Below are 16,156 nucleotides of genomic sequence, written 5' to 3' on the forward strand. Positions count from 1 at the left end.
CTAGCCCCAGGACCGGGATTGTCTTTTTTTTTTTTGTGGTGAGGAACCTGGGTGGTTCCGACCTTAAGGCCGCTCATCTGCTCCTCCTCCCCAACGAGGCTTCCACTCCAGGGTCCAGGGCTCCCTTCGCCCGGTGCTCGCGCACCCCTCGCATTTCCTCCCTCCCCGGGCACCCTCGTATTTCCTCCTTCTGCTCCCGGCCCTGCCTCTCCCCCCTTCACCCTCCCACCCCGCCCGCCTGCAGCCACATGACAGGAAGGGCTCCGCCACACGACGTCACCAACGTCCGCGCCCCCACCCCCGCGCTCCCCCCGCCCCGCACGCAGGGGGCGACCGGCGGAGGGGCGAACGTGGTCGGCGCGCTCCGAGCTCCCCAACCAGAGCTCGCCAGAGCGCCGCCACGGCGGCCGCCGCCGAGCCGGCGCGCGGGTTCCCGGATGTGCGGCGCTCGCAGAAGCCCCGCCCCCGCTGCCGGCTCCGCGCGCGCCCCCGCCCTCCGCCCAGAGCGCCGCTGCGCTCCGCTTTCCCCTCCCTGTCCCGCCCTCCCCCTTTTTCGTGCCTTGAGGTTGCGGGTCAGCGCGAGCCACTGCAGTGAGTCCGTTACGGCTCCTGCGCGGGCGCGAGCACGAGCGCGAGGCTGCAGCCCCCGAGCCTCCTGGCCCCCTTTCCCCCCCGTTTCTGTCTCTCCCTCTTCTCGCCGTCTCTCCTCCCGCGCTCTTCTTCTCTGAATCTCGACCTTAATTTCTCTTTTCCTTGCCCGATCCCGCGTGTGCCCAGTCACCCGGCCGGCGCGGTCTCCGCGGCGCCGCCTCCCCTCCCCCAGCCCGCACCCCCTCCCCCGCGGGCGTCCCGAGGGCCGCAGCCGCCCCAGCCGACCGTAGTTGGGCCGCCGCCGCCGCCGCCGCCGCAGCTTCCTGCGGGAGCCAGTCTGAGCACCGACACTCCTCCGCGCGAGCGAGCCGCCGACCGCCCAGCAAAATGGTGAGCCTTTGGCTTCCCCACGCACCATCGCTCCCCGCCCGCCGCTTCCAGGGGCGGGGGCGAGTCCGGACGCCCCGGGGCGGCTTCCCCCGGTGGAAAATTCGAGAGACCCGAGAGAGCCCCAGCGGCCCGGGGGCGGCGGGCGGCCTATTGACAGCACGGCGGGGCCCCGCCGCCCGCCCCCGGGCCTCCGCGGGGCGCCCCTCCGCACCACCACCCCCCCGCGCCCCCGGGATTCCGCCCCGGCCTCGACACCCCGCTGCCTGGGCCGTCCGCTCCGGACAGCCCTCAGCTCGGCCTGCCTTCCCTTTCTCCGGACCCTCTTCCACGTGGAGCCCCCCCCCCCCAGACTCACTCTCTCAAGTTCGGGGAGATTCCGGAATCCTGTGGAAATCATGTGTGGCAAATGGCCCTTTATATAAGACCCACTTTCTCTCCAGGGCTGCTCTTTCTCCCACTCATACTCTGTTTTCAAGCAACGAGCCTTGGAAGGAATTCTGCCTTACTTCCCCCTCTCCAGTTCGTGTTTATTTCACTGCTGTTTGCAAACGTACGAGGTGTTTTGTTTTTTGGTTGTTTTTCGCTGCTGCTTTACTCTGCAGTGGCGAACCGGAGAGGTCTAGGGTGTAGATTCATGAAAACAAGTCTAAATTCGGTTTGTGATAAACGGAGATACTTATTTTTTAGTGCTTACTTACTGCCAAGGGTTTTTCGTTTTCTTTGTTACCTTCGTAAGTCTCTCCTGTGCTGATTGTTTTTGAATCATGGCGATTTAAATTTGTCTTTCCTTAGCCTCACATTAATCCCTAGGTAGAATTCACTGCTGTAGTGTTTCCGACCGACGCTAGGGGTGTGTCTCCCGCCTCTGTCACTGTAGCCAAGAAATCAACGACGCCCTTTTAGCCTGTTACCCTACCGGTTTTCTCGCTCCGGCTAGCCGGTGCAGTTTCCTCTTTGTAATCAAGAATTGCATGCATAGTAGAAAAAGTTTGCAGTGCTTTTTCATCTATATCAGATATCCGAACAGGTGATTTGGTCGTTAGGCTTTTTCTACAAGTCTTTAAACAGTTGTCCGAAGATTTTTCGACGGATTGCTTGGCGTAATGTCTTGCACCTTGTAATTGCATTTATTTCACCTTGTATGTAGATATTAAGCATTTCAAAATAGAGCGGTGGGTGAGTGAAGAGAGAAATTCTGTGGACTGCAACTTGGGATCAATTTGTGTGATTGGGGGGGAAGAAAGTGACATTAGTCAAGTAAGTCAGCTTTTATTTAAAACAGGACAAATGATTAAGCGCACCTATTAGTGTCCTTAAAATTCAAATTAGGAGCAGACTTAATAAATGATTAGTGGTTTTGATATGTAGAGGAAGTTTTACCCTGCCAACTTCGGAGGCAGCTCAGAGACGATTTTGGCCTTCCGAGTCAAAACTTAGGCTTTTCGAGACTTACAGAAAACAAGTTAGAGCGGAGCCATTCATTGTGCAGCCTTCTTTTTTTTTTTTTTTTTTTTTGCATAATCTTTTGGAGTTATGAATTGAACTTTAGTGCTTTAATACAACTTCTCTATACATGTATTTTACCTGAAGGTCCAGATCTTGAAGATCTTTGTCCAGTGTTTTTACCTTTATTTATAAATGATACGTTTTGAGGAACAGTGACCTAGTCTTGTTGTTTATGCAGTGTATAGCAGAATGATCTGCTTTCCAAATAGTTTTTTTTCCTTGAACAACACGCTGAATTTTGAAAATTCTCTTTTAGGTCTTAAATTTATCTTCCTGATACTCAGTGCTTCCTTATTTTTCAAAAATATTTTAAAATCACCGTATGAGATTTTTTTCTTCCAGGTCATTATTTCTCTCTTCTTTACAGTTTCCTTTTTAGTATTTATTTTCTGATTCACTCTTGGCTTTTTTTCCTGCCGTCCTCTCAATAACATTTCAGGACATAATTTGTTGTGACAGTGGCCCCTCAACTTTTAGGATTACGTTGGTCTGCTGAATATAGCACTGGTTCGAAAGTGTCAGGACTGTAGCTCAACTCTGCCATATGGAATATTGATTAATTCAAATAAATTGGACTTTGGAGTGATCTGGTTCATTTATCTTGTTAATTGGGCATACAGTTCTGAAAACTTTCATTCCCTTTGGAAAATCTTTATAACTTTTACTGAGTGTTATGGACATACATTTTTGTCAGCAGATTTTAATTTATGAATATCTGATTAATTCAAGTAAGGGGAAAGTAAAAAGGCTTAGAGATTGAATTGAGCCTATCAAGAATCTTTTTTGACAGGTATTAATTTTACTTGCTACCTTACAAGTAGCCTACTTCTTTTTTTCCTGTTATATCCCTTCATCTCTATTTGGGTCATATTAAACTGTTGAGCAGATGGGCTGAAAATTATGCATATGCATATAAAAATGTGAGTACTGAGCTCCAAAGAATTTTTCTTGAACCATTACTGGTCAGTTGTCTATGATTAAATAAATGGATGTTTATTTATTGAAATAAATACACCATCACAATATTTTCTCTAGGTAGGTATGTATAGTTTTAGATAGAGTACTTAAGTGTTACACACAGAGGTAAAATAAGAATAAAATAATCAAGTAGAATGTTTAGATCGGTGTGATTGAAAACAGTCTCTCAGTAATTTTTGAAGGAGTAAATTTTGTAGGGGCATTTTTAGAAACAGTTAACTTTTTATGTATCAGATGTAGTTTTTACTATGTCATTACTGTAACTCAGAAATATGACCAGGTGTTTGGGTATCTGTTTTTCATTGGAATAGGTAATACAAATTTTGTTTTGGATGCATATATGAACATAGTGCATAAATAATTAGCTATTCTTTTAAGCTTTGTTTCTTAGGCCAACCTTACATATCATAAGTGACCTTTTTTATGTTTTTGTGTTTTTAAACTTTGTATTACAATTATCTCCACCATCTGTAAATAGAACCTAAAACACATTTATTGCTGTCTACAATAACTGCACTTGGAGTTGTACACAGCATATTTTAGTTTGAATTCTCTGACCAAGAAAGGCTACTTCAGAAAAAAGCAAGCAACCTGTCTTATGGCCAGCAGAATTAAAATTCAGATCAATCATAAAGAGAAAATTTCTCCATTTACTATGTCCCGTAGTGGTTAAGAAAATAAAAGCGTTCAGAGTACAAGGCAAAGAAGCTGACTAAGGGTCAGTCAGCAATGAGAGAGGGACAGACAAGTATGCGAGGATCAGGCATCTGTCATAGGTTGTAAGGCAAGCAAAAGTACAAGGCAGTGTAAGAAGTCAGCTTGGGCCAGGAGGATTAAGCGAGTCAGACCGACCGTGGGCCCAGAGCCGGGGCAGTCTGCAGGGATTCGTTTAGATGAACAAATACTTGTAGGTTTCGTCTGCATTTCACTGGTTACTCTGCCAGGTTGTGGAGGATATCAAAATGATTAAGGCAGGTTTCCTGCCTTCATTTAAGTAGAGAACATGAGACAACTGCCAATAGGTGTGAAAGAAAGTTAGCATGTTACCATATGAATAATATACACAAAGCTGGACAGAAATTGAGGAAAGAGCAAAATCAGTTTCTTTGGGGATTAGGGGAAGTTTTATGAAGGAGGTGACAATTGAGCTGGGTCTAAAAAGATTAGCATTGCAGTAGGCAGAGTTGGAGGTAGCTAGGAAAAGACTCTAAATCCTGGAGCTAGGAAGAGAGAACATAGATTTGGAGCACTGACACTCAGAATGTGATTCCTGGACAGCATCAGCATCATCTGGGAACCTGTTACGTCCCACCCTGAACCAGCTGAATCTATAACTCCGGGGCTGGGGCCAAGCAGTCTAGATTTATATACCTCTGGGTAGCTCTGATCTATGCTAAATTTTGAGAGCCACTGTTTAGAGAATAGCATGGAATGTATTTATTTAAATTTTAGTTGAGTGTCTGTTAATATACCTAGCATTGACTATACAAACAGAAGACATAATTATAGTTTCCAAGGAACTTAATCAACTAGGTGAACAAGACAATTATTATGCAGTGTGATATGTGCTATTAACAAACTAAACATGGGGTGCTGTAAGAGCACATGGCAGGGGAGAGGTGTAATCCAAACTGAGGTGGGGATTGGATGGAGAGATGAATGAATGTCACTCAAAGAAAGCTTCATGGAAGAGATGGTGCCTGAGCTGAGGCTTAAAAGGATGAATATTTAGCCAGTGGGAAAGACACTCTAGGTAGAAAGCTTTATGTTTAAAGCCACTGAGGAATGAATATATAAGCCAGTTCAGCATGGCTGGAGGGTAGGGGGGTAGGGTGGAATGGAGAGACAGGGTGGTCAGGTAGATTGATGCAGGATCCTAGAAGGGTTTGTATATCACATGAGGGAATTAATATTTTTTTTCCTTAAAGCCTGTGGGAAGTTATTGTTTTTAAGCAGGAGAATGACATCGTCTCATTTACTGTTTTAGAGGGATCAATCTTATGGTCGTGTGGATAAAATAGGGTAGCTGAATGTAGACATGGGGACCAATTAAAAAATTATTACTGTAAAGTGAGATATTAAGGACCTGAAAGAACGTAATAACAATGCAGATGTAGAGGAGGGACCAGGTATGAGACACATTTAGGAGGCAGAAGATAGGACTTGGTGACTTGGATTATGGGGAAGGAAGGGGTGAATCTTGCTGTGGCTTCTGGCTTGGGTGACTGGATAGATAATACTGCCATCCACTCAGCAAATATTTATCAAGAGCCTATGTACTTGGGTAAGATTTGATTCGAGGGATACCCTAGAATGCTATTCCGCCCTCAAGAAACATCCAGCTTTCTAGGTTGACTGTTGTTTCATCTCTAGTCTTCTCTCATCATTTGGTAATTACTGCTTAGAATGCTATGTTGCACGAGTCTAAGTTCAATAAGATAGAGTGTTGTGAAATATTAACAGTGCCTGCTGCATAGATACCATGGTCTAGGAGCTAGCAGAAGGAACCTGACGGCCTGGAGGTAGGAAGGGGCAGCATGTTTGAGCAGTGATTCTCAGAATGTGGGAACCTGACGGCCTGGAGGTAGGAAGGGGCCGCATGTTTGAGCAGTGATTCTCAGAATGTGGGAACCTGACAGCCTGGAGGTAGGAAGGGGCCGCATGTTTGAGCAGTGATTCTCAGAATGTGGGAACCTGACGGCCTGGAGGTAGGAAGGGGCAGCATATGTTTGAGCAGTGATTCTCAGAATGTGGATCCTGAACTGGCAGCATCAGCATCATCTGGAACCTTGTTAGAAATGCACATTCTCTGTCTAGGAGATACAGGAGAAGTAGATTTGGAGGAGTGGTGATGATTTCTGCCTTGGACATGGTGAATTTATAGTAGTCATGGGGGGACTTCCCCGGTTGCGCAGTGATTGGGAGTCCACCTGCCAATGCGGGAGACAAGGGTTCAGGCCCTGGTCCGGGAGGGCCCCACGTGTGGTGGAGCGGCTAGGCCCGTGCGGCATGACTGCTGAGGCCCGCGCGCCTGGAGCCTGTGCTCCGCAGCAGGAGAGGCCGCAGTGGTGGGAGGCCCGTGCACCACGGCGAGGAGTGGCCCCCGCTTGCCACAGCTGGAGAAAGCCCGCGTGCACCAATGGAGACCCAACGCAGCCGAAAATAAAAATTAAAAAAATTTATATAAAATAAATAAATAAAGTAGTCATGGGTCACCTAGGTGGATATGACCAACAGGTAATTGGCTATATCTGGATCTGGAAGAGAAATCTGGGCTTATATTAAAGATTTGAGTGTTGTGTGTATTTGTTCTAGGTAGTAATTGAAGCCATGAAGCTGAATGAAATCCCATAGAGAAAGAATATAAAACGATAAGAGAAGAGGACAAACCCTAAAGAACACTGCATTTAAGAGGCAGGTAGGAGATGAGGAACCTGTCAGTGTTGTCTGAGAATAAATAGGTAGTTGGAAAATTAGCAGAGTGATGTCATATTTGAAGGAGTCAGCAGTGTCTAGATTTTGCAGAGATCAGGAAAGAGAAGAACTTAGAAGTGTCTTTTGGGGACTTCCCTGGTGGCGCAGTGGTTAAGAATCCGCCTGCCAATGCAGGGGACATGGATTCGAGCCCTGGTCCAGGAAGATCCCACATGCTGCAGAGCAACTAAGCCCGTGCGCCACAACTACAGAGCCCGCGCATCTAGAGCCCGTGCTCTGCAACAAGAGAAGACACGGCAATGAGAAGCCCACGCACCGCAACAAAGAGTAGCCCCCGCTCTCTGCAACTAGAGAAAGCCCACGCGCAGCAACAAAGACCCAATGCCACCAAATAAATAAATAAATAGTGACTGTACCAATTTACATTCCCGCTAACAGTGTACTAGGGTTCCCTTTTTTTTTTTAAAAAAAAGTGTCTTTTGGAGGGATCAGAAGAGTTCTGGTGACTTTGGCAATAGTACAGAAAAACACCATTTTGTACCGGTAGCAAGGAAAGCCAGGATGCTGTGAGTTGAGTAATAAATGGGTGGCCAGAGATTGAGTATAGACTGTTCTTTAATGCTTTGACTTACGGAGAGATGATGAAATTTAGAAAACTTAGGTTTGAGGAAGAATTTATTTTGGGGGTTAAGAGAACAGGCCAGGAAGGAGGGAGCAGTTGAAGACTCAAAGAGAAAAGATGGAATTCTTAATAGTTTGAGGGCCCCAGGGAGGTAGGAGGGTATAATGAGTCTCCTTAGACAAGAAGAGAGATTTTTCTCATCCATTAACATGGGAGAGAAGGAGATAAAAATCAAAACTATTATAGAGGTTATAATCTTTGAGACAGCAACTTCAATTAAGCCCTAGGTAATGAAAATAAAATTGCAAAGAAATGTAAACTGAGAATGCAGAGGCCTTGTCTTTGTCTTTTCATTGTTATATTCCAAATACTTGATATATGATAGATAATTAAGTAGCGTTTGAAGAAGGAACATGTGGACAAATAAGTAGAATAAAGGAGTAAGTGCTGATGAGACAGTGGAGGCAGTGAGCGTCAGTTTTGAGACATTTATGGAAAAATGGACAAAGAAAAGTTAACTCTAGTCGTTTACAGTTGAGGTAATTCTTTGCAGGATAGGAGATGTCAGTATTTTTATTTTTATTTTTATTTTTTGGCTGCGTTCGGTCTTCGTTGCTGCGTATGGGCTTTCTCTAGTTGTGGTGAGTGAGGGCTACTCTTCATTGCGGTGCACGGGCTTCTCATTGTGGTGGCTTCTCTTGTTGCAGAGCACGGGCTCTAGGCACATGGGCTTCAGTAGCTGTGGCACACAAGCTCAGTAGTTGTGGCTTGCGGGCTCTAGAGCGCAGGCTCAGTAGTTGTGGCACACGGGCTTTGTTGCTCCGTGGCATGTGGGATCTTCCCGGACCAGGGCTCGAACCCGTGTCCCCTGCATTGGCAGGCGGATTCTTAACCACTGAGCCACGAGGAAAGTCCCAATGTCAGTATTCTTTAGAGTTAGAAGAGAAGCAGGGAGAGGGATCTGTGAGGAAGAGGATGATTAGTGGAATGAGCCCTAGAAGTGGTAGAAAGAAGATGGGTAAAAGGAAAGGAGGGACATCAAAAAAGAGGGAAAAAAACAAGGTGAGGAGAGTAGGCCATGATGACAGGTATGTTTTAATAATGGAGTTCAAACTAGGTGACCTAAAATCACCTCAGCAACTGGGGATAGTTTGAGGCAAGATCATCTGCTGAAGTTGAGAATGAGGCTGAGGTGAATGGGGTGAGGTTGAGGGTGAGGAGTATGGAAAACAAACGATTACAGTATAGATTTTGAAAGATTTGATAGGCAGTTGTTAACAGGGTATTAAGTAAACCTTATTAAATAGTAGGTGGACCCAGGACTTAGGAAATTAATCTAGGAAACAGGAATTTTAACAAGAAAATAGCTTAATACTTTGTCAGTCTTTGCGTTAGTAATTTCTGATCAAATTACAGTTCTAAAAGGAACTGTTTTCTGAGTTCAGGTTTTATGGTAAGGGGAACATCTAGTTGAAGGTTAATACTCTTAAAACTTTTTTAAAGTTCTAAGCACACAATACATTTGCTTAAAAAATAATACCACACTGAAAGGTATACAGTGGAAAGTCTTTCCTGGCCATCCATTCTCCTTGTGTTGATGATTGTTAGGTTTCTTGTATATTCTTACAAGAAGTTTATTTTGGTGTGTTCCCCCCATCCTTTTTTTTTAAGCTATGCCAGTGTGTGGATTTATTAATCTTTTATAATTTAGCTTTTATTAAGATTAAAAAGGTCAGACTTAAAGAGATTTTTAATGATGTCATGCTGTAGTTTACAGATTACAGGCAGTTTTATTCCAAGGTAAGCATTGAGTCAAAAACAACTCAGCATAATTTTTTAAATTAGTTAGCAATTTCATAATGGTTGAGGTTGGTACTTCAGCTAGGGTCTGAACTATGTCAATATTCTTATGAAATTACTCTAGGGAAAATACTATTTTACTAGAACATTTTTTGTACTTACTTTTCCACTTAGCACCTTATTAACAACATGGATAACAATTTTTTAAATTAAAAAGAGAAAATGATCTCTGAAGTGTAGTGGAGAAAGCATCTATTTTATTTTAAGCTTGCCAGATTAAAATTTCTTCCTCACTTTTGCCCTTCCAAATAAACTTTTTATTCAACAGTCCATATTCACTTTCTCCCTTTCCTGATTTTTCCTTGGACTCCCATATCCACTTTGTGGTCATGGGTTGACAGTAATTATAGCTAATGTATAGATCTGGTGCAGGAATGAAATTTTGAAATGAAATGTGACTAATTAATGTTTCTGGGTTTGTCTTTGGTTTTTATAGTCTTGTACTATAAAAATATTTAAAACATTTGAAGATTTCTATAGGAAATCCTTTAAAGTTTAGTACAGGTAATTCAGCAAGTCATAGGTTCTTATAGGTTACTTTCTCAGAGTTTTGTTTTGTTAGTTAAAGCCCTTTCTTACCAGTATCATCAGGAGGGCCACGTGGTAGCCCCATTGCTATCCCAGAAAACATTTCTGTAAATGAGATAGCACTTTGACTTGTGTTCTGGGAGCATTATTAAATTCAACTGTGCTCTAGCCAGGTCTCTCTTGACTTTTGTGAACAATACAGAGAATTCATTTTTACTTGTATGTTAGAATTAGGTATGCAGGACTTCCCTGGTGATGCAGTGGTTAAGAATCCGCCTGCCAATGCAGGGGACGCAGGTTCAAGCCCTGGTCCAGGAAGATCCCACATGCCACGGAGCAACTAAGCCCATGCGCCACAACTACTGAGCCTGTGCTCTAGAGCCCACGAGCCACAACTACTGAGGCTGCATGCCACAACTACTGAAGCCCGTGCACCTAGAACCCGCGCACCGCAACGAAGAGTAGCCCCCACTCGCCGTAGCTAGCGAAAGTCCGCATGCAACAGCGAAGGCCCAATGCAGCCAAACATGTATACATACATACACACATACATACATACATTTATTAATTAAAAAAAAAGAATTAGGTATGCAGTTTAAAACCTAGGGATGAGAGTGTGAAGCACAGCCACCTACAAAAAGAGTCAAACCTTTACCATTGGCATTGTTAGAGCTGTCTGTTAGCACTTTTATTTATTTATACTTTATCTAGTTTCAGGGATGGTTTTCTTTCATATGCTCCTGAGTGCAGTGCCACAAGCAACCTCCTATTATAGGCATGCAGTAAGCTGGCATCCAGCTTATTGCATGCCAGATTGTAAGGCAGTCTTTAATTATTTGCTTATAAGGTAATCTTTAATAAAAATTAGAATGTCAGGAAAAACAAGTGCTAATAGGTAAATAAGGGAAATCTGTGATTTTATGTGTGCTCACGTTGCAACTGTTTTCCTAATAAATAGAATTTCATGAATTATAAACTAGCTCATAGTAATCTTTCTCGAATAGTGAATTTATGAATGAACAGGTATACTTCAGCTCTGCCTTCCTGTCTAGCTGTCATTCTTTCTTTACCATCATACTTTTGACTCATCTGTATTTGCTTATTTTCTGTTTTTCAGTCTTCTACAGTCTAGATCTGTGATGTCCAGTTCAGTAGCTGCTAGCTACATGTGGCTATTTAAACTTTAATTAAAATGAAATAAAATTGTGAATTCAGTTCTTCACAATATCTGCGTTTCAAGTGCTCAGTAGCTGCTTATGGCTAGTAGTTACTGCATTAGCGCAGATACAGAAGCTTTCCAGCATTGCATGAATGTCTGTTAGGCAGCACTGGTCTAGAATGATAACGCATCTGCATTTTACTGAAACTTAGTATGTTGGCAGTACTCTTCTAATTATCAGCATGAGGTTGGGAGTTGGGAAGATTTGACGTTAGATTCTGGTTCTGCCATTTTCTAGCTAAGTGACCTTGAACAAATGCTATAAACTCTAGACCTTGTTTAGTACATGTGTAAAATGGGAATCACAGCACCTGAGATAGGTGACAATAGAGAGTGTCTGGAAATCACTCATTAAATGTATTTGGTTCTTCATTCTTCTTACTTGACTTCTTTGTTATGTTGGGCCTTGTAGGGAACTCTTAAAATTCTCTCCTCTTCTGGCTTTTGTAACGTTTTCTGCTAGTGGCTCCTCTACCTCTCTGACCATTTTTGATCCTTGTTGCTTGCCTCTCATCTGGCTTTGGTCCAGGGCCCTCTTAAATATGATTGTATCACCTTGCCATTTAAAATCTCATACATTGTAGAGACTAAATCCTTAGCATAGCCTGTAGACTTCATTCGTTCTACTTGCTGTTTACTTCAGCTTCTTCCACCATGTTCTGCTTTCTCTATACTATAGCCACTTAAACCTTACGTTTATTCAGTATTTTATGCTATGTTTGTTTTTCCATCTGTTTATTCTACTCTCAGAGCCTTTTGCATGGACTATGTTTGGAATGCCTCCAAAGTGCCTCAAGTAAGTGACTGAGCCTCCCACCCCCATGCCAGGTCAGGCCATGTTCCTGTGTTATACTCTTTTAGTACCTTTTATGTTTTTGTAGCACATGATTAATTAGCTCTATGGGTGTTTGGCTGTTTTCTGTCTCCCCATGATATAATGTGAGTTCTGTGGGAGTGGGCATCATGGCTGTCTTCTTCCCTCTTATACCCCCCTAACTGCCAGTGTAGGCTCGTATATATTATATAAATATTTATTGAATGAGTGAATTGAGTAAATGCATGAATTCTTTGTTTATTCTCAAAGTTTCATCATCTCCTGTGTACTGATGATTCATAGTTTCAGCCCACATCATTCTCTTCTTCTCTAGTCCAGAGTTCTAACTGCTTACTTGATATTTATCTAAATAAGGATGTCTGTAAGACGCCTCAAACTCAGCATAACAAAAACCACATGCATTATATTATCTTCATATTCATGCTTCATTATTCCCTAATTTTTCTTAATGGAAACAGTATCTGTCCATTCACTCCTATCTGGAAACCTGGTGTATATGTTTTACTCCCCTTCACTAGTACCTAAAGCAATCATCAGTTACAGTCTGTACTAAAAATATGACACAGAACACCTCCTGACCTGGTTTGGAGGTGGGAGGCTTAGTCACTCACTCGAGGGGCTTTTGAGGCATTCCAGTCTGGCTCACATACTGCCCATAAAGAGGAAAATGTACTTAACAGCGTTCCCAGCATATCAATGCTTGCTGCCGTAAGCAGTGGCAGCTGAATCTAAAGTACACCAACACAGGTGAAAGCAGCAAGCTACTGAAGAACAGAGTTCTGTGTACTCTGTCCATATACCACATTCTTCCTCTTGACTGATTTTGGCCATTTATCTGTGTTGAATTTATTGCACATTTCCCCCAGATGTTTGTGCATTTTTTCTTTGTTTCTGTAACTTAGCTTCAAATACCCTTTACACTTTTTTCTATTACATTTGATCCTCAAACAACGTGGGTTTGAACTACGTGTGTCTACTTACTTAACACTTGAATTGTTTTCAATAACTACAGTACTGCGAGCGTGGGGGTTGGTTGAACCTGCAGATGCGAACCGTGGATACCGAGGGCCGACTATGGGGCTGGAGCATCTGCGGACTTTGGTGTCTGTGGCAGGTCCTGGAAGCAATCCCTGTGAATACTGAGGGACAGCTGTACTTTGTTTGAGCTGTGCCTTTAGAAAGTGCCAGGCTTATTAGTTACTTAGCACATCTTTAACTATGTTAATATGCTTATTAGGATTCTTGTTGGTTTTGTTAATACTCTGGTTACAGAGTTGCACAGGTTTTGAGTGTCTTGCTTCCAACTCTTTTCCTTAAGCCATGTTATTTTTAATGTGCGACTGTTTGTTTTAATGTGTAGTTTTAAGAACATGGAGATTTTTCAGGAACATAAGTATCATGTTATGGTAAGTGTGTCCTGTCATTTAGATCCCCAAATATCTCTTGAGTCAAATTCTTCTTTATCCCCGCTGCCACTGGCATCATTGCAGTTTCATTTATTTCTCACCTGGACTATTTCTATAGCCTACTTGAGGCTTTGCTCTTTTTACCTCCCAAGTTCTTCTTCATTCTGTCTTCCATACTGCCACTAGGTTTTCTTCTGAAAAGGAAATCTAGTGTCACTACCTTATTTAAAAGACAGTGACATATCTTCAGAATTAAACATTTAAACTCCTTTTCATGGCACTCATGTTCTGATCCTTATTTCTAGCCAGGCTTATGCTGTAACCAAGTCAAACTACTTGGTTCTCAAGTGCCTCATCATTTTTTACTTATTGGTGCCTTTGTATGTACTTTTTTTTTCCATCTGAATGTCCTTCCGCTTGCTTTCTCTGTCTGGCAAACATCAAGATCCTGTCCCAGTTGCATTTCCCAGCTCCTCCAGGCAATCAGTGGCCATTTGTAAGTAACTGTCATTATAGTACACCCCATATTTCATTGTGTGTCATTGCCTCCTCTGCCAAGCCATGGGCAGAGCATGCATTTTTATTCATCTTGGTAAAGCCAGTTCCCTGTGTAGTATCTCTCATGGAATGTAAATGCGAATGCAGGATGGGTAGGTAGGCACTTGTCCTGGTGGCTTGGGAAGCTGAGGTGCAACTGAATTAGTTATATCTGTCGTCTAGGGATAGCGATGTCTTTGAAAGTCCTGTGAATAAACACTTAGAAAGCACAAGTGTGTTAGGCACAACGGGAAAGCTACCAAAAAGGAAATTGCTGTTGATTCTAAAAGTTATAGGACTCTTTTATGCTTTAAGATTCTTTTTACATATCTGAGTAAAGTGTCAGTTATATGTGAGTGTTACTTTCATTTGTTAAATGGTAAGCAAACTTTTTCATAAATAACACTCAAAATTTATAAAGAACGTTTAATTTTGTTTACTTAAACTGATTTATCTTAACATTTTCTAGATGTATTCTAGAACAGCTGGTAAAGGGGGGCTGAGACTCTAAATCTTTGATTTCTTAATTTAGCAAACATACTACATATGTCAAACATAGTGTTAGGTGCAGAGATGTCAGGAAAAAATAAATAGCCCCAGAGACTTCACAGCATAGATTGAGTCAGGCATGTAGAGGGAAAATTTTTAATACACTGTAAGTGCTTCAGTAGAGCTATTAGAAGGTGCTAGATTTCTTCTGGTCACTCTGCTTGCCCAGTTTAAACTTAACATATAGCAGCTCTTTGGACATTTTATTATTCATTTTAGTCACATTACTCATCTCATAGAGTTGTATAATGTCAAGCAGTTATTTAAGTGCTGAAAGAATACTGCAATCATTTTGTTGTTGATTATGGTGCTTTTTTTTGAAGTGTAGTTGATATACAGTGTTGTGCCACTCTCTGCTGCACAACAAAGTGACTCAGTTATACTACTCATATAGACATACTATTTTTATATTCTTTTCCATTATGGTTTATTGATTATATTGCTTTTAATGCATTGTATTTGATACTAAGAGACATACTATGATGTGGTAGAACACACATGGGATATAGAATTGGAAGACCTATACTGGAGGATTTTATATATATATATATATATATATCTCTGTAAAATAGCCACAGACTGCCTGATTTAGAGTTCTGGTATTGGGTAAGTTAGTACCTAAGATGTTTGATAAAGTGCAAAATACTGTTTACATTTTTAAAAATCAAACTACTGAAAACTAGTATGTAGTGTTCTAGGCAGATCTAGCTTTCATAATCACTTCATTCTAATTTCTGTATAGCTCTGTCCATCCAGTAATGTGCTTATTGACAAAGTAGAAAATGTATCAGAATGTTTTGGATTGCAAGTAACAGTATCCTCCCATCTAAAAGTGGCCTAAATAATAAGGAATGTATTATTTCACAGAATAAGAAGCCCAGAGCCAGACAGTTACAGGGTAGTTTAGCAGTTCATCAGTTTCATCAGAGACATAAGTCCAGTGTACTTTACAGCTCTGCATGTCAGGAGAGGGCTGTCATAATTTGACACTACCATCTGGCTGAGGAAGAGCAGGGGACACTTCCTCAAGTTCTCTTTATTAGAAAGGAAAAACTTTCTTGCAAGTCTCATAGCAAGTTCTTTCTTAGGTCTCGTTGTGTTTTTCATGTTTCTTGCATACCACAAAAAAGACCAAATTCCTTGTTCAGGCAGCTGAGTTTTTATTAGCTGGCTAGCTTACTTTACATCACCAGAGGATAGGCCTTATAGCCTATCAATATAACAGCCTCATCAATATTTTATTTGGTACTTGGAACAAAAGTCCCAGATTTTTGATGGGAACATTGGCAGTGAGAATTATATCTGGCTTCTGATGTTATACTGTACCTCTTCCCTCACCAATACATAGCTGCCACCCCATGTTGTCAGCCTCGTTAACACAAATATTTTCTGTACCAAGTTTACCATAACCAAAATTGTAGATCTGATAAGATACTTTTGCCCAGAATATATAACAAATTCTTAAAACTAAACAATAAAAAGACAGCCCAACTAAAAAATGGGTAAAGGATTTGAATAGACATTTCTCCAGAGAAGACAAACAAATGTCCAGTAAACACATGAAAAGATGGGCAACATCATTAGTCATTAGGGAAATACAAATCAAAACCACAGTGAGATACCACTTAACACCCCACTAGCATGGCTGTAATCAAAAAGACCAGGTAACTGTTGAAGATGTGGAGAAATTGGAACCCTCA

At 42.2% G+C, this 16,156-nt stretch overlaps 1 protein-coding gene across 1 annotated transcript in view; it reads left to right on the top strand.

The window, feature by feature from the left end:
* The first annotated feature begins 529 nt into the window (after positions 1–529).
* Positions 530–16,156, top strand: part of PPP3R1 (protein phosphatase 3 regulatory subunit B, alpha) — a 59,199-nt gene continuing 43,572 nt past the window's right edge. Inside the window, exon 1 of the mRNA XM_030877419.3 lies at positions 530–981. Within this exon, the coding sequence (XP_030733279.1) occupies positions 979–981 (3 nt within the window). The 5' untranslated portion in view covers positions 530–978. The remainder of the gene's footprint in view (positions 982–16,156) is intronic.

The sequence above is a fragment of the Globicephala melas genome, chromosome 12 (genome assembly GCF_963455315.2).
Source record: "Globicephala melas chromosome 12, mGloMel1.2, whole genome shotgun sequence".
NCBI classification, from domain to species: Eukaryota; Metazoa; Chordata; class Mammalia; order Artiodactyla; family Delphinidae; genus Globicephala; species Globicephala melas.